This window comes from Macrobrachium nipponense, chromosome 42 (assembly GCF_015104395.2).
Source record: "Macrobrachium nipponense isolate FS-2020 chromosome 42, ASM1510439v2, whole genome shotgun sequence".
Taxonomy (NCBI): domain Eukaryota; kingdom Metazoa; phylum Arthropoda; class Malacostraca; order Decapoda; family Palaemonidae; genus Macrobrachium; species Macrobrachium nipponense.
Window position 1 is genome coordinate 54309667 of NC_061103.1, and position 22991 is coordinate 54332657.

At 43.6% G+C, this 22991-nt stretch overlaps 1 protein-coding gene across 1 annotated transcript in view; it reads right to left on the reverse strand.

Annotated features, from left to right (window-relative positions):
* Positions 1-22991, reverse strand: part of LOC135213395 (uncharacterized) — a 143271-nt gene that overhangs the window by 9091 nt on the left and 111189 nt on the right. The window contains exon 5 of the mRNA XM_064247371.1: positions 21978-22145. Within this exon, the coding sequence (XP_064103441.1) occupies positions 21978-22145 (168 nt within the window). The remainder of the gene's footprint in view (positions 1-21977; positions 22146-22991) is intronic.

A 22991-nucleotide genomic window follows, 5' to 3' on the forward strand; every position in this document is an offset into this window, starting at 1 on the left:
ATGCGCCTATCCTGAGGCGAGCGGCTGCCAGGAGAAGAGCGCCTATCGAGAGCAGAGCGCTTGCGCGGCTCTTCCATACCTGTCCAGTTGCGTACGATCACGGAAGTCCGACTGGAAGGCGAAATGCGCCTACTAGGAGAAGGCTGCTTGCGAGACTCTTGACGTCTAACAAGAGGGTAACATTCAGGAGAAGGGCGCTTCAAAAACTAACGAGCGCCTACTTGGAGAAGGGCGCTTCCGGGATTCCTGGTGCCTACCAAGAGACAAACGGTCAGGAGAAGTGCGCCTAGAAGCTGGGAGAGCGCCTACACGGAGAAGGGCGCTTGAAAGACTCTTGTTGTCTGCCCCTAGGAGAATAATCAGGAGTATGACGCCTTAAAAGAGACGAGCGCCTACTAGGAGATCTATGTGCAGTAGGCTCTTGGCGCCTACCTTGCGGGGAGCGGCTAACAGTAGGCCGTCTATCATGCACACGACTCCTACCAGACTCTAGATGCCTGTCAGGAGAGAAGTCACGATCCGACACTCGAGGAGAGTGACATCTGGAAGAAGAACGCCCTACTTGTATAAGGGCGCCTTCTAGAATCTTGAGGCTGCTGAGGAGAAGTTTCACGCGAGGGAGTTGAAGAAATCGCGTGATGAGCAGGTGCAGTGCGCTTACCGGAAGCGGGAATCCAATCTGGAGAAAAAACTTCTTTCTCCATAGAGCGTCCTACCGATGTTTGGCGTCTTGAAATCGAAAGAGAGCCAGGCGAGCGAGGGCGCTCACGCGAGCGAGGGCGCTCACTCGAGCGAGGGCGCTCACGCGAGCCCCCACCTTCATTACGAAACCTCAACCATATGAAGGAGAACGATCCTCTGAAGAGCGGCGCCTAGATCTCTTGATCGGAAGAGAAACGTCCTTCTTCCTACGTGATCTAACTGCTAGAGAGTCTGCTAGCGCCGTGATCTGAGCTTGAAGTCCCGCGAGTACTCTCGTAGGAGAATCTTCTTGTTCTTCCTCGGAAGCAGGCGCCGAGCGCGGAGCGCGAGAAGAAGAACGATCACAGGATTTCTTGGGTTTCTTCGCCTCCACCGACGATTCTTCCGGGAAAAACTCCGGACTAGAAGCCAAAGGGACTGCAGGAGCCTTCCAAGCTCTCTTCAACGGGCGCGACGCATCCGGGGAGTTCCAACCTCTCTTCGGAGAGGGAGATGACGAAGAGGAGAAGCATTGGCGTAGGAGCTCCTTCTTGTAGCGATCCGAGGCAGCCTGGGAGCGTACTTCAGGATCTGCCGAGGGACGCCTGACCGGTGGGGGCTCTCCCTAGCCCTCCTGCGGCTTTCGACTTTCCTACTCCACTGGAACTGGGAGTCTGGAAGAGGTCTAGGCCTAGAGGCACTAAGGAGCCGGTCAGACGCACCCTCCACAACACTGGGGACACTGCACTGATCACTAACACTCTCCTTACCTTCCAACTGACGAATCTTCTGATCCATAGAACGATTCTTGGCTTTCCAGAGCTGCCGCCTCCGAAGGCGAATCTTCGGCTTCGGTGCGGGGAGCCGGGCTGCAACTTGGGAAGAAGGTTCTAATTCTACGTTAGTACTATTAGGATCCACATCCAACTCACTCATTCTAGATCTGCTAGAACTTCTAGAGGAAGCCTTACGCACTCTATCACGTTCCAACTTCCTAACATAAGAAGAGAGAGCCTTATATTCTTCTTCATTCAATCCCTTACATTCATTACAAGGGTTAGCAAAAGCACATTCATTCCCCCTGCATTTCATGCAAACCGTGTGGGGGTCTACCGAAGCTTCGGCAACCTCACCTTACATCCTTCATTCACGCAAACCCTAAACAAAACCGAAGTTTTAACTACCGATTCTAGATCAGACATCGTTAAAGAAAATCAAACTCAAAATCAAACCGGTCCACAATCAGCGTATGCCAAGCCAAACAAAGCGAATACGTCACCAAAATAAGTCCAAATTAACTCCAGGCAAGCGAGAATCGAAAACTATCGAGAGGAACCGACAACAGTTGTTATCGTTCCCGCGACAGAGGAAAAAAAAAAATCTGACAAGGGCTTCTACGGGAAGGGTTCGTACATCCCCGCACCCCCAGCGGCGGGGTTAAAGGGTTTAGACCACCTGACCTACCTGTCGCGTGTGCCGCGAGATTTGAAATTCTGTCGGGAACGTCGGAGACTATAGCTAAGTATATATCTGTCAGGGAAGTTCATGTACAAAAATAAATTTCTCTCTCTCTCTCTCTCTCTCTCTCTCTCTCTCTCTCTCTCTCTCTCTCTCTCTCTATGGTGTTTTTGTTTTTTACCGTATTGCATTTGTTTTATGTTAAATTTATTGTGAAATATTTTTTATGTGAATTTTTTGGTGTGAATTGTGCTTTTTACGTACATATTATAGTAAAGATTTTACTGTCTCTTCTCTCCTCATCAATACCACGATGCACGATAACTTAAAATCATTCATTCATTGCGTATTCCTAAAAATATAAACGCTACCTCCCTCTACCTCAAGTTAGCTGTGTATCACCGCAAAGACGAATAATTTTGTTAATCATTTGTGCTAAATTTTATTGTGAAAAGCTTTGTTCTTTCATTTACTATTTTATTAATATTGTTCAATTCAAGGTCCAAAGAGTATAGGAGGTCTTGTCAGCGCTGACCCAAAATAAGCTTCTGCGCAGGTCGAGAGCACGATGTCAACTCAACCTCGTCTTAGGCTACCACGATGAAGTCCCTTATTAATCCAATGGACAACAGCAAATACTATATGTGTTTGCAGATGCTCCACATCTAGTTAAGCTTTTTAGAAATAATTCTCTTGACCATGGATTCATATTGCCGGATGGTAAAGTTGCCTCAAAGTGTTCCTTTACCACATCCCCTTCTGTTTCATGATAATGGTCTGGTAACGCAGCAATGGAGCCTGTTTGTCTTGTAACAACGGATGTGAATGGTCGAGCTATTGGATGCCAATGTTCATATTTTCTAAACACTACTCTAGACAATATGTTAATGATATACGAATAATAGTTCACATTACCAGTGAACTGAGTCGCTGTTAAACAAATATAAAAATAGTATAGTAACAGAGCAATAAAAATAGCAATGGTAATAATCATATTCAGTCCTTATTAACCATAATTGTCAACCTTTGTTCCATTCAGGTGTGGCTGTGCAGGCGTTTGCTGGGATCCTACTTTTGTTTATGGTAGATCATTATTAGGTGTCAATTTCAGAAAGCTTTGATTTACACAATCCATCTATTTATAAAAGTAATGAAATTATAAACCACAAATACCAAGACCTATAAATATAATTTCTTAAAGGCAATTATGATAGCCATTGACAGGTTACGGAATGGAAGGCTTTGGGCAAAAATGATAGACCACCAGATGTATAAAGGAACTAATGTATCCAGTGTGTCACTCATACTTGTTTTTTATTCGAGCCACTTCTCACCAGAGTAGCCTAGATGGAAATTTCTCTGGCCAGTATTTAACTCAAGTCATCCGAGTAACAACACACCTTAACCACCCTGATGGTCCTTATATACCAACCCAAGAGTGGATAAAAAGGAATAGTTTGCAGTCGATATGAGTTTTCATCTCAGCCTTTTGTCTCGTGGGATTCATGACTGGATTTATTGTCGCTTCAGTCACAAATTTGTCGACTATTTATGATCCCGTGGATTTTCAGTTCAATGACTCCAAGATACATTTTTGCTATTTTTGCGTCCTTGTCCATTAATTCTTTTTATTATTAACAAAAATCTAATTGAAACTGAATTTGATTAGTTTTTTGTGTGTGAAGGGAACACTAGTTCAGTTGGGTACATCCACTATAAGTGTTATTTATTCTTTTCATGTTTAACAAGCATTGTTCCTGATTCCAGTAATTGCAGCTTTGTATTATCCTGACTTCCGTGATTAAGAGCATCAGTGTCAATTTTTGCTTTCCTTCTCATTAGGATAAAATTAAATGAGAGTCCGTTTAACCAACGGCTCCCCCACCCCCCATTTCTGATTCTCCAGCCACCCCCCCATCCCTTACCTATCCTCCAGTCCACCCTCCCTCCATCCTCAGGTAGCCCTGCAACCTCCCAGGTCACTCCTCACGAGATGTGGTGATGAAAAATCAGTAATCCTAATAAGTTCTGTTTGCCTTTGCTTAAAGGTCACCCTTGATATTTTAATATCTTGTTTCTTGTTCTTGAATTTTTTGGGGAGGGGGTTTTGGTTTGGTCATAGCCCCTAACTCATCCATTCTCCTCATGATTAGAAAGCAGCAGTAGGTCTAACAGAATTTAGTGTTGCCGTTGATGTGGTAGCCAAAAGCTTCTACAAATGATTAGCCTGTTATTTAATTTTCTGAGTAAATTTGATTCGACTGGCATTTCACCAAGCTTAATTTACCTTTTGAAGCAAAGAAATCCATTACAACCTATTAAATATGTTTATGAGATGCAGATAAAGCTTTCTGACATCTCAAAATATAAATCTGAGATGTCTGAGATGAAAGTGTTTTTGAAAGTAAAGCAACAGGATGCACAAACTTTTTGTTCCTTCTTTCGGTGCTTTTCCTGTCAATCAAGAACATCTTAAGGAGGTCAACACCAACCAAACCTACATATGAGACGTGAAAGACGTTTTACATACACCCACTGCACTGATGGTAGTGTAGAGACCACGAGGCTGGATTCTTCTGACCTTGGCCTAGGCCTACGTCTGACATCGAAATACCATGACTGACACTGACATTCTTCAGCCCTCGAAAATTTAGGCCAAGGCAAAAATTTACATAATGTATGTCACTGGTTTCGAGACTAAAAGGCCAGATTCTTCTGATCTTGTTCTAGGCCTACTTCTTGAGCAGGACTCTCATCGAATGACTCATTAACTTAGTCTATGGTTCTATGTCCTTGATGATTTAATTGAAGCCACAATATATTTGATGTGTTTTAATAGAGACTAAACACTGTTTTGCAGTGTTGAAGTCTCCAGGTATATAGATAACTACTTACTGAAGAGCAAGCAGCATTGAAGTCTCCAGAAATATGGACAACTATCTAACCTTTATTAGACAGGTAAATATATCAATATGCAGCTAATCAAGCTGGGTAAACTTTGAAGTGGGCGAGTTTACGAAACAGTGCATCAATGGAAAGAGGAAGATATGCAGGAATATGGATAACTACTTACTGGAAAGCAGCACTGAAGTCTCCATCCCTGGAGACTTCAATGCTGCCTCCAGTAAGTAGTTATCTGTGTCACTGGAGACTTCAATGCTGCCTCCAGTAAGTAGTTATCTGTGTTCCTGGAGACTTCAATGCTGCCTACAGTAAGTAGTTATCTGTGTTCCTGGAGACTTCAATGCTGCCTACAGTAAGTAGTTATCTGTGTTCCTGGAGACTTCAATGCTGCCTCCAGTAAGTAGTAATCTGTGTCACTGGAGACTTCAATGCTGCCTCCAGTAAGTAGTAATCTGTGTCACTGGAGACTTCAATGCTGCCTACAGTAAGTAGTTATCTGTGTTCCTGGAGACTTCAATGCTGCCTCCAGTAAGTAGTAATCTGTGTCACTGGAGACTTCAATGCTGCCTCCAGTAAGTAGTAATCTGTGTCACTGGGGACTTCAATGCTGCCTTCAGTAAGTAGTGATCTGTGTCACTGGAGACTTCAATGCTGCCTTCAGTAAGTAGTTATCTGTGTCACTGGAGACTTCAATGCTGCCTTCAGTAAGTAGTTATCTGCGTCACTGGAGACTTCAATGCTGCCTTCAGTAAGTAGTTATCTGCGTCACTGGAGACTTCAATGCTGCCTCCAGTAAGTAGTTATCTGCGTCACTGGAGACTTCAATGCTGCCTTCAGTAAGTAGTTATCTGTGTCACTGGAAACTTCAATGCTGCCTACAGTAAGTAGTTATCTGTGTCACTGGAGACTTCAATGCTGCCTTCAGTAAGTAGTTATCTGTGTCACTGGAGACTTCAATGCTGCCTCCAGTAAGTAGTTATCTGTGTCACTGGAGACTTCAATGCTGCCTCCAGTAAGTAGTTATCTGTGTTCCTGGAGACTTCAATGCTGCCTCCACTAAGTAGTTATCCATATTCCTAGAGACTTCAATGCTTCTCTCCAGTAAGTTGTTATCTACATTCATGGAGGCATCAATGCTTCTCTCCACTAAGTAGGTATCCATATTCCTTGAGAATGGGCCACAGTTAATGCCTGAATGTACTGAGGTTTAAGTAAAATACTATATTAATACTCACAAGTAAACAATTTATACTTAGTAATCTTGTGTGTTTCTTTTTTCAATGTAAGGAATGTTACGAGAATGGAAATTTAAAAAAAAAAAAAAGTGCATGTAGCTTTAATCAATCTGTATTACTTGAGTCTTATCACAAAGGCTAATACAAAATTATTGCTGTGAAAAACACTGAACATGACAAGTGTGTAGTACTACATAGTTTTCAGATATTTGGTAAAAATTCATTGATGAACCCAGCTGATTTTAATAAAGAAAAGTCATATTTGTATAATTACAAAAAGCTTGGGTGTTTTACGTTTTAGCAATGATTATGACCAAGGACCTGCTCCAATGAGGGGAGAAATTTAGCCATTTAAGTTAAATGTAAAGAAGTAAAATCAAAACCTGACAAATACCCAAAAGCAAAAGCAATTCAATCCAGCTCTTATTTCTAAGTATCTACCCATTTAAGGTGCATCTGGTTGCAAGGTCAAATTGCTAATTGTATACATATAAATATTCAGTATTAAAGGTGAAATACCTTACAAAGCACTTAATTACAATATGCAGGGTAATTCCGTTGTCAATTGAGTCTTTGACAACCAATGATTTCTCGAACTACCACCATAGTTTTCATGAACTCATATGAACCTCACTATTCTGCGAATGATCATCGTGGAGTTTACTTTCATAAAAATAAAAATACAATTGATTTCTTCTTGATGATTTGTTAGGTCACAAGTGGAGGGAAATTTTAAATATTGAACGACATATTTGAAACAGTTAGTTTGACTTCAATAACTTGTTTCACACCCTCACTAATATCGCTGTGTCTTCATGGACGGCGACACAGTGATATCGGTGAGGGTGTGAAATGGACACTAAATAATGATCTACCATGAACAAAAGTATGATCCCAGCAAATGCCTGAGCAGCCACACCTGAATGGAACAAAGGTTGACAATTATGGTTGGTAAGGACTGAATATGATTTTCACCATTGCTATCTTTGTTACTCTGTTACTATACAATTTTTCTATTTATTTAACAACTTAATTAACTGGTAATGTAAACTATTATTCTTATATCATTAATATCATTAATACACTGTCTACAGTAGTGATTAGAAAATATGAGCATTGGCATCCAATATGTCGACCATTCATGTTTGTCATTACAAGACAAACAGGCTTCATTGCTGTGTTACCAGACCATTTTCATGAAACATAAGGGGATGGGGTAAAGAAACACCTTAAGGCAACTGTTTGTAATACATACGCTCACAATGGTCCAGTTAAAGCTAATAAAGAGGAATGAAGTGATCTTCAGACAGCTTATAAAGTTTCTGAAAAACATATCAATGTTATTATAGGTACGGAACGAATGAAAGTTAAACTTGCCGTGCAACTGTTGTCCAAAAGTACTTAAAAATCTTTTGATCACTTCAACAACCAAGGATATTTGAAGAGAAAGGCTGGAAAATTACAAGCCATTTCATTTGGCTTGTTGATAGATAGTTTGATCCGTTTTATTCTCGACTACCAACAGATAGAAAATCATCAAGAAATGCAAGACAAAATCTTTCAAGACATGAATAGAACCGCTAAAGAAATGAAAGTGATGAAAAGTACAATTCTCTATCCTTTGTCTAACTTGCTGAAAATGGCAAAATAAAAACTTGGCATGACGTATACTCTAAATTACAGACTAAATAGGCTGGGTTGGGGCACTTTTTTGGTTGCAAAAGTCAAATGGAAGCGTACGATCAGCAACCATCACCAGTTGCATTTAAACATCATCTCAGAGCCCACCTTTTAGGAAAAGACAGCTCACTTGTAAGTTCAAAGAGCAATGTTTAAAACTGCAACAGTGAAAATGTAACATCCGCCTCATTTTCCCACATTTCTGACAAGCAAGACGCATCTTTCGAAGACGAAGGAAATTCCCTTCAGAAAGAACCCAGTATATCAGCAATTTTATTTTGCTTACCAGTATTTAACCCTGGATAGGTTTCGCTGTTTTGGTACCCCTTTAAAGGTTTGTGGGGTCGAGCTCGACCCAAGCGGCCAGAAAAATTTGTGAAAATTCAAAAACTGCAGCAATGCATTACATTTTAATTTCTAAAATCAATTTCACCATTGCCGAACACTACTGAGAAGATAAATCATGCCCATTTACAATTAAAACTACTATTTACAATATGTGACTGCCAGAAAAGGTGTCGGACCCATAGAGGTCAAAATCTGAAAAGAGAAAAAAAGGGAAAATTTTTTTGGTCAAAAAAATGCCAAAATATAACAAATTCTTTTTGGTACCTAAATGAAATAGGAAGTGGCTAATTCTTTTTATAGAATAAACTCATATTATCCTAGAACGGAATTAAACTCATTTTATCCTAAAATGGAATTATGTAAAATGATCTGCACTAAGATGTAATTTACTGTTATATCAGAAATGTTATTCTCTCTCTCTCTCTCTCTCTCTCTCTCTCTCTCTCTCTCTCTCTCTCTCTCTCTCTCTCTCTCTCTCTCTCAAAAAATAATTTACAAAAATATTTACAATAAATACAAAATATGCTATATTCACACACAAATTGAGGGAAACCTTCCTAAAACTACTATTTACAACATGTGACTGCCAGAAAAGGTGTCGGACCCATAGACATCAAAATCAGAAAAGATAAAAAAGGGTATGTTTTTTTTGGCCAAAAAAAATTATCAAAATTTCACAATTTTTTTTTATACCTAAATGAAATAGGAAGTGGCTAATTGTTTTTATAGAATAAACTCATATCATCCTAGAACGGAATTATGTAAAAAGATCTGCACAGACCCACTACTTCCCACCCCATCTCCCCCCCCTCTTGTGTCGTAATCATTTCAAGGTCATCACCTTCCTCTCCAACTCTTAGTTACAAAAACTTGAGGTTTTTGCCATAGGGGCGTCAGCAACCTCTAAATTATCAACATCACTTTATAATTCCATTAGAAGTAAGTTGATGATATCCATGGCCAGAGAATACTGCCTGCTGGCCACTGTTGATGAAAAATGAAAAAAAAAATGCAAAAACTGAGAAATTGGGATTCAAAGGAAATTGGACCAAATGGCAATATAAGGCATCTCAGCCACAACCAATGGCATGCATATGGTACACACACCATCTACCTACAGTTTCCAACAATATAAAACTATCCCAGAGTCAACAGTGTTAGACAGGTAATCACTACTTGATAACTTTGCCTTTGTATCCCACACATGTTCAAAACAAACTATTACTCAGAAAAGGGGAAAGGACAAAGGCAAGGCAAATGCAGGTTTTGACAAGATTGTAGTGTGTGTTCTGCTAGCTTCTTGCAGGTCAATCACACCCAGATTCGAGATAGACGATGTGTGGATTTTTTAAATATAATCTTTTTCTTTACAGAGACCCGCTCCTGAAAGACTTCCAATGACTTGGTCCCTGAGTAAGGTACTCAAACTTTTATGTACTCCTCAGTTCAATGAACCTGTCATAACCACCACATGCATGTTTCAAAAAGCAATCTTCCTGGTAGTATTAGCATCAGGAGCACATATTAGAGAATTGGGCTCTCTTAGATGGGGAAGATATATCACACAAACTGCTGATAACCAATTATTGTTATCCCCTGGGCCATCATTCCTGGGCAAGAATGAGAATCCTTTAAAGAGGAAATCTATTCTTATAAGAAAACTCAGTTTAGCAGACAAAATATTATGCCCAGTTCAAGCACTTGAAGGATTACCTAGATGTCACAGAAAATGTTTCAGAAGGTCCAATTTTCCTACATCCTAGCACGAACAAACCACTCTCTCTACACGGGCTAAGAATAATTTTAGTGTCCCTCATTAAAAAGGCTAACCCACATTCCTTTCCTAGATCACATGATATTAGGAAATAAGCACATCATTGGCCTTTTTCAGAAATGTATCATTTGAAGAAGTTTCTGAATGTACTGGGTGGTCATGAGAGTCAGTATTCTTAAAACAATACTCCCATGAGCTGGAAAAAAATTTGAATGCCCTATGTAGCAGTAGGTGGTATGGTTAGTCCTGACCCCATAGGCACCACGACAGAAAACCAGGGGTCTCCCTACCAGGTGGGTATGTTGACTATTGCTGGGGAATGTGCGTAAAGGTCGCAAAAATACCCAGCATACTTCGGTAAGTCACCATAGAACTTTATGCTAAAAGTATATCCTATGTATTTTCATTATCTTTTTTACTGAAACTATTGGCTTGACACTGGACCTGAAATGATTTAATCTTAAAACTTTGAGATATTTGGGATGAAGATTTGTGAACTTAAGTTTTTTGTCACCTGTCAGTTTCTTTGTAATGCTCCTTTGAGGACGAAACAGTGACTACGCTATCAAAAAAGGGATTTTGACAAAGGAAAAATCTATTTCTGGGGGAAGACCTGTGTCGCCCGGTGAAATGTTCCTATAGCACTCATTTCTAGGTATAAATAACTGCTAAATATACCAGAGAAAAAAGCCATATGGAATGCTGAAGTTACTACCCCCAGCTCGCTCACCCTCATAGGAAGTCAGTATAGCACAGGGGCAAGTGGAAGCCACTACCACAGATACTTTGCCAATTAGAAGTCTCCTCTTTCAAAATCCCTCTCTAGAGAGGTGCCGTTACAACGTCTATCTTCTGCTCGCTACTACTACCTCTGTCAGAAACCCTCATTCCTGAAATACGCACCCAAGCTTGGGTCAGCTAAAGGGTGGGGAAAAAGAAAAAGAGAGGGATATGTTCACCGGGCAACAGAGGTCTTCCCCCAGAAATAGATTTTTCCTTTGTCAAAATCCCTTTTCTGGGTTTGACCTGTGTCGGCCGGTGAAATAGTAGCAGGGAATTGGCCATACAAGCTTGGTAAACAAAAATTTTTTATGAAAGGAAAACAAAATTTTTCTTAAAATTATTGTTTTAATAACCAGTGTAAGAATAGCAAATTACAAATGATAAAAAGGGACTTAATATGACCAAATCCATACTATCCTGGGAAAAAACAACAGGTAATGAACATAAAAACAAATATACAGTTGGACCCCCATATTCGCGAACTCACACATTCGCGGATTTCTCTCTGGAACCTTTCCCTGCATTATTCGCGGAAAATTCGCGCATTCGCGGTATTTTTCTATGAGAAATATCCACAAATTCCTGGTATTTGTTATCAAATTCATCATAAAATGCACTTTTTGTGATAAAACTATTAAAAAAACCAAGTATGAAAATATTTAGTGGTTTTTCTTAAGTTTTAACTATCAAAATAGGCTGTTTTTAGCATTTTTATAGGGGTTCCAAACATTCGCGGATTCTAACTATTCGCGGGGGGGTCTGGTACGCATCCCCCGCGAATACGGAGGGACCACTGTAATAATGAACTATGTACATGTACAGGAGTGGGTTGATGAGCAATCCAGTCCAGAACATAAGGCAGAAAGGCAGGGATTACAAGCGAGGCAGGTAGGTTAGAGTGAGTACCAAAAGATAATTAATAGCAAAATAATAGAATACAGATATAGAGTTACATAACTAGGCCATATCAGGGGAGACAATGCTCCCTGCAGCCACTGCCGAATATTTAAGGACCTCTAGATTTTTCAGATAGTGGCGTTTAAATACTGTCGGGGATTTCCAACCCGTATATTTTTTAAGATCCTCGAAGTTCATATTATGAAAATAATTAACTGAGGTAGCCACTGCCCGGATATCATGGACATGAGGGACTGTATCCGGATTGGCTTGTTTAATAAAATAAAGAATTTGTTGTCTGATTGCCTTCAAGGAAATGGTTCCACCTTTCTCTCTAATAAAAAGAGGACCTGAAGACCTTTTAGAAGTTCTGCCCAGATAAGATTTTAATGTAACAATAGGACATAATGATGGGTCCTGTGGAAGAGGGACAATCTTCCATGGGGACCACCTGTTTTGTGGGTCTTCATTCTTTGCTAAGAATTTCCGATCTGAAGAGAGCAGAACTTCTCCTGACGGGAGGAAATCAATATGATTTGGTTCTCTAGAGAGAGCCGACAGTTCAGATATTCTGGCGCCTGAGGCCAGACTCATTAAAAATAATGTTTTCCTAAGAAGGGTTATATATGAGCATGATTCGTTATCAGTATCTGAAGCCAACCTGAGTACGTCATTCAAAAACCAGGAGACCATGTGAGGGCGGTCCACCGGTCTCAGACGAGCACATGCTCGAGGGATAGACGAGAGGTACGAATCTGTTAAATCAATATTAAAGCCAAACTGAAATATCTTCCTCAAGGCAGATTTAGTCATAGTAATGGTACTAGCAGCTAGGCCTTTTTTCGAACAGAGTTCTAAAAAATTAAATTGCCAGATTCGTAGTCATCTTCTGGACATCTGATTCTTTTAGAAAGATGGCCAACTTCCTTACTGCTGAATCATACTGTCTGAGCGTTGATTCTCTTTTGTCTGACTCCATGAACAAGGTGTTTAGTGGGTCAATACTAGCATCCTTCTGTGCCACAAACTTCATGAAGTCCATAAAGTTAGGGCATTCAGAATTCTTGAGGAAGCTGACACAGTCTGAGTTTGTACTATTTGAGTCAGTTTTGGGTTGGGAATCTGTCTGGGACGGAGTTTCAACTCTAGTAGAAGAGGAAACCAATTGCTCTTCAGCCAGTTGGGTGCTACCAATGCTACCTGTCTTCTGAAAGATCTGAGTTTGTGTAGGACTTTCAGCAAGAGGTTTATTGGCGGAAATAGGTCAATCTTCTGCCAATTGTTCCAGTCTATGGACATCGCATCTGTGGCGTGAGCCAGAGGATCCAGATTGGGAGCCACATAACACGGAAGTTTGTGATTGGATTCCGGGGCGAACAGGTCTACCTGAAGGCCCGGGATTTGTTGGCAAATCCAATGGAATGATTTGGTGTCCAAGGACCACTCTGACTCCAGCGGAGTTGTTCTGGATAGTGAGTCTGCAATGACATTCCGTACTCCTACCAGGTGAATAGCTGAAAGGTGCCAATGATGTTTCATTGCCAACGAAAATATTGCAATCATCACATGATTATTTGGCTCGACTTGGAGCCCCCTCTGTTTATGCAATGAACTATCACTGCGCTGTCCGAGACTAGTCTGATATGAATGTTCCTGGCCGGAGCTAGTTATTTCAAGGTCAGAAAAATGGCCATTGCCTCTAGTACATTGATGTGGAACTGGCGGAATGTTTTCGACCACGTTCCTTGAACCTTCTTGTACTGGGGGTAGCCCCCCCATCCGCTCAGAGAGGCATCCGTGTGGACTATCAGAGACGGCGGGGGAAATTGTAGTGACACTGATTTGGAAAGACTTCGGAATTCCGTCCATGGGCGGAGTCTTTTCTTTAATATTGGCGAAATCAGGGAGATTTTGTCTCTGAACTTGTTGTTGGCTCTTTTCTGCCAAACCTGATTGATATCTTTCAGTCTGGCTTTCAACAGAACATCTGTTATTGAAGCAAACTGAAGTGAACCCAAGATTCTCTCTTGGGTACGACGAGAAGCCCTTTTGTTCTTGAGGAATTGTCTCATAGCTTTCGCTACCTATCTGCACTTCTTTGGCAAAAGAGATAGTTTGTGTGTGGTTAGGTCCCATTGAATTCCCAACCATTGAAAGCGAGATGCCGGAATGAGACGGGACTTTTCCTTGTTTATCTGGAAACCCAGGTATTCTAGGAATTTTATTACTTAGGCTGTTGCCTTGTGACATTCCTCGCCGTTGGTTGCCCAAATGAGCCAGTCGTCTAGGTAAGCTACTAACATTACCCCTTGAGCTCTTAGTTCTTGAACTACTGTCTCTCCTAGTTTGGTGAATATTCTGGGTGCTATGTTGAGCCCGAATGGCATGACTCTGAACGAGTAAGCTTGTTTTCCTAGTTTGAAGCCTAGGTATGGAGAGAAGTTTCCTTGCTATCGTTATATGATAGTAAGCGTCTTTAAGATCCAATAGAGGTGGTGACGACCCCACGGGGAAGTAAGGTCCGCACCTGCGAGACGGTTAACATGCGGAACTTGTCGCATTGAATGTATGAGTTGAGACGGGACAAGTCCAGAATCACTCTTCGTTTGTCCGAGTCCTTCTTCAGTACACTGAACAAACGTCCTTGAAATTTCAGGTGACTGACTTTCTTTATTGCCTTCTTTTGAAGAAGGTCTTTGGCATAGTCTAGAAGGCCTGTCATTGGAATCTGATGAAAACTGACTGGTGGTGGAGGCCTTTCTTCCATTTCCACCCCAGACCGTTCGATACAATACTGTGGGCCCACGTACTGAAGGTCTAATGGTCCCGGGAGAGTACAATCTCTCACCCACCTGCAGAGACCCATTGACTGGTTGAGGTCTTACTTCCTCTGCCTCCTCTGAAGCCTCTGCCTCTCGAGTCCACTACTTCGGTCATCATCTGTCGGAAAGCACCTCTGGCTCTGCTACCCCTTGCATGTCTATTAAAGCCTCGAAACACCCATTGTGTTTCAAAGGAGGCGTTGAAAGCTGGGGAAGTTACAAGGGCACCCGAACTCGAAGGCTGTTGAGTCGGTTGACTCTGCAGCAGAACAAACTGCTGTTGTGGCTGTGCCTTAGATGTCGAAGGCTTGCTGATCTGGGAGACAGGAACTGCCTGTACTACTGCCTGAGACTGAGAGGTCTGGAAAGGCTGATACTTCCTAGGCCTCTTCCTACTTTTGGATTGTGGTCCGGGGTCTCGAACTTCCTTTTGAAGGGAAGTCCCCAGCGGACACGAAGGTTCTGGTTAGCTCTAGCCGCCTCGCTGAGGACGCTGTTAACCACGTCCTCAGGAAAGAGGTTGGCACCCCAGATCGACGCCTTTATGAGCTTGTTTGGCTCATGCCTGATGGAGGCATTAGCAAAGACATGCTTCCTGCAGGCTCGTCTAGCCACTATAAAATCATACAGGTCCGATTAAAAAGCCTGCAACAGGGACTTCGTCAGGACCCGGAATAGAGGCTCATCTGCAAAGACAGTAGCCATCAACTCTGCAGTGGTGACTGAGTTAATTGACCTGCTCAGCCTGCATCTTGCTTTGAATTCTGCCTATATCATGGAGTCCGGAATTCTAGGCATACGTTCACTGAATTTTGTGGAGGCACACTCCGGGTTGAGTTTGCCCACAGTGAACGTTGCCGGAGCACCAGCCCAACACTCTAGATCTCCAGGAAAGAGCAAAGAGGTAGCCTTTGTCTCTTTTAGCTGAGGCATGGGTTTGTCCTCCATTCCTGCTTGCAGTGTCAATTCTGCAATCGGGACGTCATCCAGCGCTACAAACATGGTATAGCAACCTTTGTGGGGCGTCAACTTGGTGTTGACGCACTCCCATTCCATGAGGGTGCGAACCCATGCCGACTGAGCCTGATCCCTATGGTAGATAACTGTCTCTTTCAGGACCTTGTCTACCCTGACCAACACTTCCTCGGCTAGTCTAGCGTAGCCCAGGAAGGGAATTGTAGGCCTGGCGGGAAGAACTCATAGTCTTCCACGAGTCGGGTTCCGCAACCTTCAATTGTAAGCTTGCCCTCTGAAAACGGGGCATGTAGAGCCAACCGCCATGGGTTGCTATTCTCGAATGGCGGAAGCTTGGATGTGTCCAGCACTGCAAAGGACTGCGGTGTGTTTCCAGAGTGGAGGAATCCGGTCACCAATTCCTCCTGGGCTTGTAATCTCTGGGTCAGAGACATGATGGACTGTAGGGATGTCTCTAGACCCGAGGCGAGTTGAGTGGACATCGACTGAAGTCTAGAGTCCACTACTTCGCTCATCTTCTGCATGAGAAGAGTGGCGAAAGCCTCATGGTCGAAGCCAGACTCTGCCAGTCTGGCTTTAGAAGATTTAGCTCTCGACCCCTTGGGTGGGGGAGTAGCTTTGGCCGAGGAAGTTGAAGGCTTGGGGGCCAATGACGACCTGGCGGAGTCTGCCGGGGAAGGCTTGGCTGGTCTACCCGCCTTCGGCAGAGACTTCGTCTTCAAGGTTTTCACCTTGGGGATTACCGAGCCCGACCTATTCCAAGGGGTCGTGGACTTCACAAGGAAGCCCTGAAAAGAAGAAGAAGGAGGAGTTGGACTAAAGGAGAGAACGTTAGCCCCACGACTACCTGCCTCACTTACCTCCCTACCTTCTTCCTGTTCCTCGATGGCCATAGGCTCCCGGTGCAGGCTGATGGCCGCCACCTCCTCTGTCATGACATCACACAAGCCCTCTTGGTCCTCGAGGGGGGGGGGCTTGGGTCTCCTGGCAGATTCGCTCTATGATGGGAGCCGATATACTTCCGCCGGTACTGCTGCTGAAACCTGGGCATTCGGGTAGAGGAGGGCACACATCTCATCCAACAGCACGTAGGGTTGGCCGGCTCCCACGATCCTTCCAAACCCCCCTACCCAGGCCTTAAGGGCCGACATCGAGGAGGTCTTGAGCGTCAGATCAACCTGTAAGAAATAACCAAATCAGGTTCCCCAGTGTTGGGGACTTTTCCAATCGATATGCGTAACAGAATTCAGAGTAACAATGAGGCGAGTATGCTACCTACCGACTCATCTGTTTTGATCCTAACAAGGTCGTAACACACCGTGCAGGCTTCCGGGTGCCAGACCGAGTGTCCCTCCAAGTGGATGGCGCAGCTGGCATGAGACCGGCAGACCTCCTGCCCATATGGCTTGTACAAGACGGCTGGGCATCCCGCCTCCTGGCATCGAACCATCTGTAAGTTGGAAAGATATATGAGTATCGTCAAATAATGCCGCTGGAGTTAATTCCGGCGGTATGAGTACACTTAAACTAGTTACTTAACCAGCTAAAGGTAATATCGAGTATAATCTTCAACTTACTTGTCATTAATAAAGCTCTGGATGTCTCCGCCTGCTCCGGAATCCATACTTTGGGTATCGCCAAAGCTATAATCGGCGGAGGGCCTGATACGAGCAGAACAGGGAAACAAGGCAAAACCTAAGCCTGAGTCTGATCGCACTGGAGTAGAGTAGCAGTACCTAACCAAATGGAGGCGCATTCTCTGAGCCCAGTTCCGCCCCCACCGGAGTGGGCAGCAGCGATAACATAGAAGACAGAAAACAGAGCGGCGGGAACAAAGGTACGTAGAACTCCGGTGTATACATCCTGGCGCATGTGATGGTAGACCACACTTTGTCGGAATAAACACAGGCCCGGAGACATACCAACAGAAGGTACACAATAAATTTTCTTAATACTAAGCTCTGAATGTCTCCGCCTACTCCGGAATCCATAATCTCATTATCACAATAGCTAAAACCGGCGGGGTTGGCCTGATACGAGCAGAACAGGGAAAATAGGTAAAACTTAAGCCTGAGTCTGGTCGCACCGGAGAAGAGTAGCAGTTCCAAGACAATTAGAAACGCAGCTCTAAGCCAAGTTTCGCCCCCCCTGGAGTGGGGAAGCAGCGATAACTCTAGAGAAGTACGGAAAACAGAGCGGCGGAACAGCGGTACGTAAATTCCGGCATATAGCCTCCTGGCGGGTGTGATGGTAGACCACACCTCGCCAGAAAACACACAGGCCCGGAGACATACCAACAGAGATTACATAATCTATTAATCCCCCAATCTCCTCCGACTAATCCCCAGGACTGAGCTCTATGCTCTAGCTATCATTCATCGGTAGGATTACTTGGGCAGCGAGCTAACAAAGCAGCGCTGGAACGAGTCCGGGACGGGGGGTGGGGGGGAGTGTCTGGAGGAGAGTGGACGAGTCGTGATCGCCTGGCCACAGCAACCTATCAGTGAAAACCACTTCTCGAGAAGCTGTTAACTAGCCTACCACTAAAGGAGGCAGAAGACGGTAGGCCAACTGACACCCTAAAGGGGGCAAGGGCCCAGGCTACACTCAACAAGACAATTCATAAAATAATTGATGAGAATTACTGGAAGTACTGACGAAAAAAGGGGAGGGGGAGAGAAAACCGCAACCAGCTAAGATCCCAGCCCAACCCTCCAAAATCGGTACAGATCCGGTCAGGTAGGCTAGGATGGCTCCTATAAGGACGTCACGAAGAGGACGCCTAGAACCTAACTCAACCCTCCAAAATCGAATCTTCCGATCTGGTCAGGTAAGATAGGCCTAGACCCTACAAACATGACAAGAGAGAGAGACTAGTCCTGGACATCCCTCCAAACAAACATATCTGCCTGGTCAGGTGGCGGTAAAAGGAGCCACTAAGGGTGGAGGGATATACAGAGACCGCCTAGCCTACCCTCCAAAACCTAGCCTAGGTCTAGTCGGATAGGCCAGGGTAGGACATCGTGAAGAACTTCCAACCTCATCAAAGCGAAAGAAAGAGGAATCTTCACCTCTAAAAATAAACTGGCGAACCGCTAGGCTAGCCTAGGATCCCAAAAACACAATACTCGTGCATAACGTTATGAAGTATATCACCGTACGCACGAAGGGAACCAACGCGCTCCTGAGGGACTGATGGTAATGAAAAAGGCCCTAATAGGTTGGTGTCATTGATGGGACTTTTTCTCTGGTTAGAATCATGAGTTGTTTCTCTCAGATTCAGTTGTGGAGATGTAGGTCCACTTCTTCACTAGATGCATCTTTTCCTTATATCTTGAGACTTCACCTTAAATAAGCATTGTCACGTGGTGTCAGGTGCAAGGACAATGGACACACAATAAGCGGTGGTGAAATTTTAATGCAAGCAACTGTCACTTAACTCAGCCTAGGCTATCCTGAGGAGACATTGCTACGGCAAATTTAGAGACACCTAACAAGCTTTCACGCTCAGGCGATACTGAACAGGAATGGGGCTTCTTCAAGCAGAAATTTAGCTTGTATATCCTAGCAGCAGGGTTAGATAATAAGCTTATTGCTGTACGTGTTGCACTATTGCTTACTATAGGAGGGGACAAGCTCCTGAGGATTTACATTACCCTAGATTTTGGGCCACTAACTGCAGATGCCAATAGTGTCACTATTGACCCCTCTAAAGTGTTAGACACTGTGATTTCAAAGTTTGATGCATACTTTGCACCCTGGAAGCTCATAATTGCTGCCCGATGTGGGTTTAGAAGCTGCAAGCAGGATCCTGGTGAAACATTAGGCACACATAAAACCAGGCTATAATAGGGTCATGGAAGTCGGCATCTCCCTCCAAAATTAATTTTTGTTTGTTTGTTTGTATGGTGCTTTTACATTGCATGGAACCAGAGGTTATTCAGCAATGGGACCAACGGCTTTACGTGACTTCCGAACCATGTCGAGAGTGAACTTCTATCACCAGAAATACACATCTCTCACTCCTCAATGGAATGGCCATCCAAAATTAATTGCCCTAAGACATATAAACATCTTTACTCCAAAACTGTAGGAAAAGGAGTGTAAGGACAACGCTTTTTCCCTATTTTCATTATAACCAATCATCAAGTCGCGTTGTTCTTACTTCCATCCGATAGAGCGTTCTGCGGCCTTTCCGCCGATGTATAACACATGCAATCCATTATTTGTTGTCTGTAAATAAATTATCAGTACCCAGCTACCTGTCTTAATCTCTGGTCCTCACACTGGTGACCTCCCGGAGTTGGTGACCACAAGCGTGTTAGGACCCAGCCAAATTTAACGGACTAATTACAGGCGGCCGCTCAACCTTCAGAGAACCTTTTTTTAACGGACTCAATACGGCGCCACAGTTTAGGTCTCTGAAAACTCCACTGCGAGGACGACCAACGCCATTAACGGACTAATCACGGCACTGCTTCCCAGCGTGTTTTGGCGTTTATTTCGATGACGGGTAGCTGGGTGCTGGTCACCCAACACAAAATTCAGGCGGCAGTCCAACACAAAATTCAGGCGGCAGTTCAGAAACATCCATCTGACATTGCGGCCTCCTTTGTCTCACCCGGGGGACGCCAGATATCTTCTCAACCCGCCGCAACTGCGGGCCTCCTCGGTTTTTCCCCCGGCGCTATTGCCGCACCTGCGAGTCCCCAGACGAAATCCCCTGCCTGCCAGCGCCGCTGCTACACCCAGGGATGTGCTTTACCCACCCGACGTCGCTGCCTGTGGGCCTCCCCTGCCTGCCGACACTGCTGCTATACCCAGGGACGTGCTTTACCCACCCGACGTCGCTGCCTGTGGGCTTCCCCTGCCTGCCGACGCTGTTGCTACACCGAGGGACCTGCTTTACCCACCCGACGTCGCTGCCGCACACGTGGGCCTGCTCGGCCCCCTGACGCGCTGCCTGTGGGCCTCTCAAACCCTCGACGCTGCCGTTATTCCGTTTGGGGCTCGCTCAGCCTTCCTGACGTAGATGCTACACCTGCGAACCTGCTCACCTTTTCAAACGCCGCCGCCTCTAGTCCTCCTCTGGCCCACCGCACACCGCTGCCACGACCTGTGGGCCTCCCCTGCCTGCCGACGCCGCTACCTGTGGGTTTCCTCGACCTGCTGACGCTGCTGCTCACCTGTGGTTCCGCTCTGCCCGCGGGATGCCGCTGCCGCGCTGGGGACTTCCTCAGCCCAACCTACGCCGCTGCCGCACCTGGGGATCCCCACGGCCCGTCCCACTCCACCACCACACACAATGCAGCTCTCTCTCTCGCAGTCTTGGTCGCCCGGCATACAGTAGAACCCCCCAAGCCACCGCCAGGGGAGGCATCCTGTCGATCAGCAAAAAACCGAAGGACTATACTCGAGGACGCCCCACATCAAGTGCCACAACGACACGGGGTCGCCCCCTGCCTCAAAGATTGTCATCCAATAATTACTCCATAATCATTGTCTTGGGGCGGAGTATTTGTAAGGACAACGCTTTTTCCCTATTTTTATTGTAACCAATCATCAAGTCGCGTTGTTCTTACTTCCATCCGATAGAGCGTTCCGCGGCCTTTACGCCGATGTATAACACATGCAATTCCATTATTTGTACGCTTTATTATATCTAAATGAATGTCTGTAAGAAAACACAAATTTACCGTCTTGGAGTCATTTCTGTTTGCGGTGCGAGACAGCACTACATATCCGTCCGCACCTGTCTATGTCAACTCAGTTCGTCTGTAAATAAATTATCAGTACCCAGCTACCTGTCTTAATCTCTGGTCCTCACAGGAGGATTACTGTTAATACTATGTACCAAATCAGTCACTAAAATCACTTGTACAATAATAACACACATTGGAAGAAAGTGGGAAGTGGAAATGAAGTCTTAAAAGTAATATCTGTACTAGTACCTCAGATTATCTCTGAGAATGACTGAGGCAATGAGGGAAATCAGAGGAGGCAACAAGAGTTTGAAAACTTCCTCTAGAAAGTAAACTGTTTATAAAAAGAAGACACTTGCTTTTGCCCACTGTTGGCCTTCAGAAGGAAAATTCCTATGGGACTTGACAAACTTTATGCAGGAAAGCTGTCAAATTTTTGTGGATACTGATCAAATCTCAAGAATCTGGAGGGAATAACCCAGTAAACATTTAGAATAAGCTTTAACAAAATCTAGCTGACAGACAAATCAGAAACACTACATATGACAACCAAGTATGAAGGCACACAGTACGTAGTCTTTTCCAAAAGATTGTTTTTTTTTTCCTTTCATAAGATATCTTACTGAATATGTATACAAAATCTAACAAAACCTTGTACACCAAACTTCCTTTGAGACTATGAAAAAAATGGAAAAAACTGAAAATCATTTCTAACTACCCTTGGTTGGCGACAGCTCTGCCTGACATAACACCCGTTTGCCTCGTTAAGATGAAGGGGTGGGATCATGGGTGCCTTCGGATTGAATGGATTTCTTGGGACATTCTGACGATGGGCGTCCCAAGGGCGTACGTGGATTTCCACAACATACAGCATGGGCAGTTTTCCCTGTGCAAATAGAGGAAAATATTAATTAATGGCATGTAACCTTCCCTTCTGTAAACAAAAAAGAAGGCAAATGGATATGTGTTACATGAATGTAGTCATCTTGGCAAAGGAATCGTGTGACAAAATCCTCAATTTTCAAGAAACCACCAAATTATAATTACTATAATAAACCAGTGACATTTATAATTCAGTTGTTTCCAGAGAACTACCCTCATCCCCTTGATAATATAGAAATACTGTATAGTATACAAATAAATAAGAATTAAAAAAGAAATACTATTAGTGAGAAGGAATAATGAAAAATGAAACAATAAACAAAAATGGCTGTTCATTAACAATAGCAGATAATAATGAAAAGAAAAAGTTACATAAAACTGAAACTTGTGCCTAACTATATAAGGATTTCGTGGATGGATTTTGTCTTTATCATGAATCCAAAAAGCTTACAAATCACTGATTTAATGTCTTAATCATTTTCAAGATTCATAGGTTTTATAAATTCCTGGGAGCTGGGATGCTCCCACCACAATTAGTCCCTAGCAACTGGAAACAGAACTTCAACCATTTGAGTTTATGCCTGCTGCCATTTCCTAATCTTATCCCTTCACAAAAAATTACAAATTTTTTAAATACTTTCTTATTTTATTAACTGTTTTGATACTCTTGGAATGGTTCTGAAAAATCAAGATTACTAATGTGGGATCAGAAGAGGTGGCAGAAATAAGAGTTACGAGGCTTATGAAGACTTAACATGCCTCTTCTGATTAAGAATCTCATGAGATCAGATGGGCCTGCAAAGTTAGTTAGTTTTATTTTAAAAAATTGCAATCTGCAAATGAACCCATC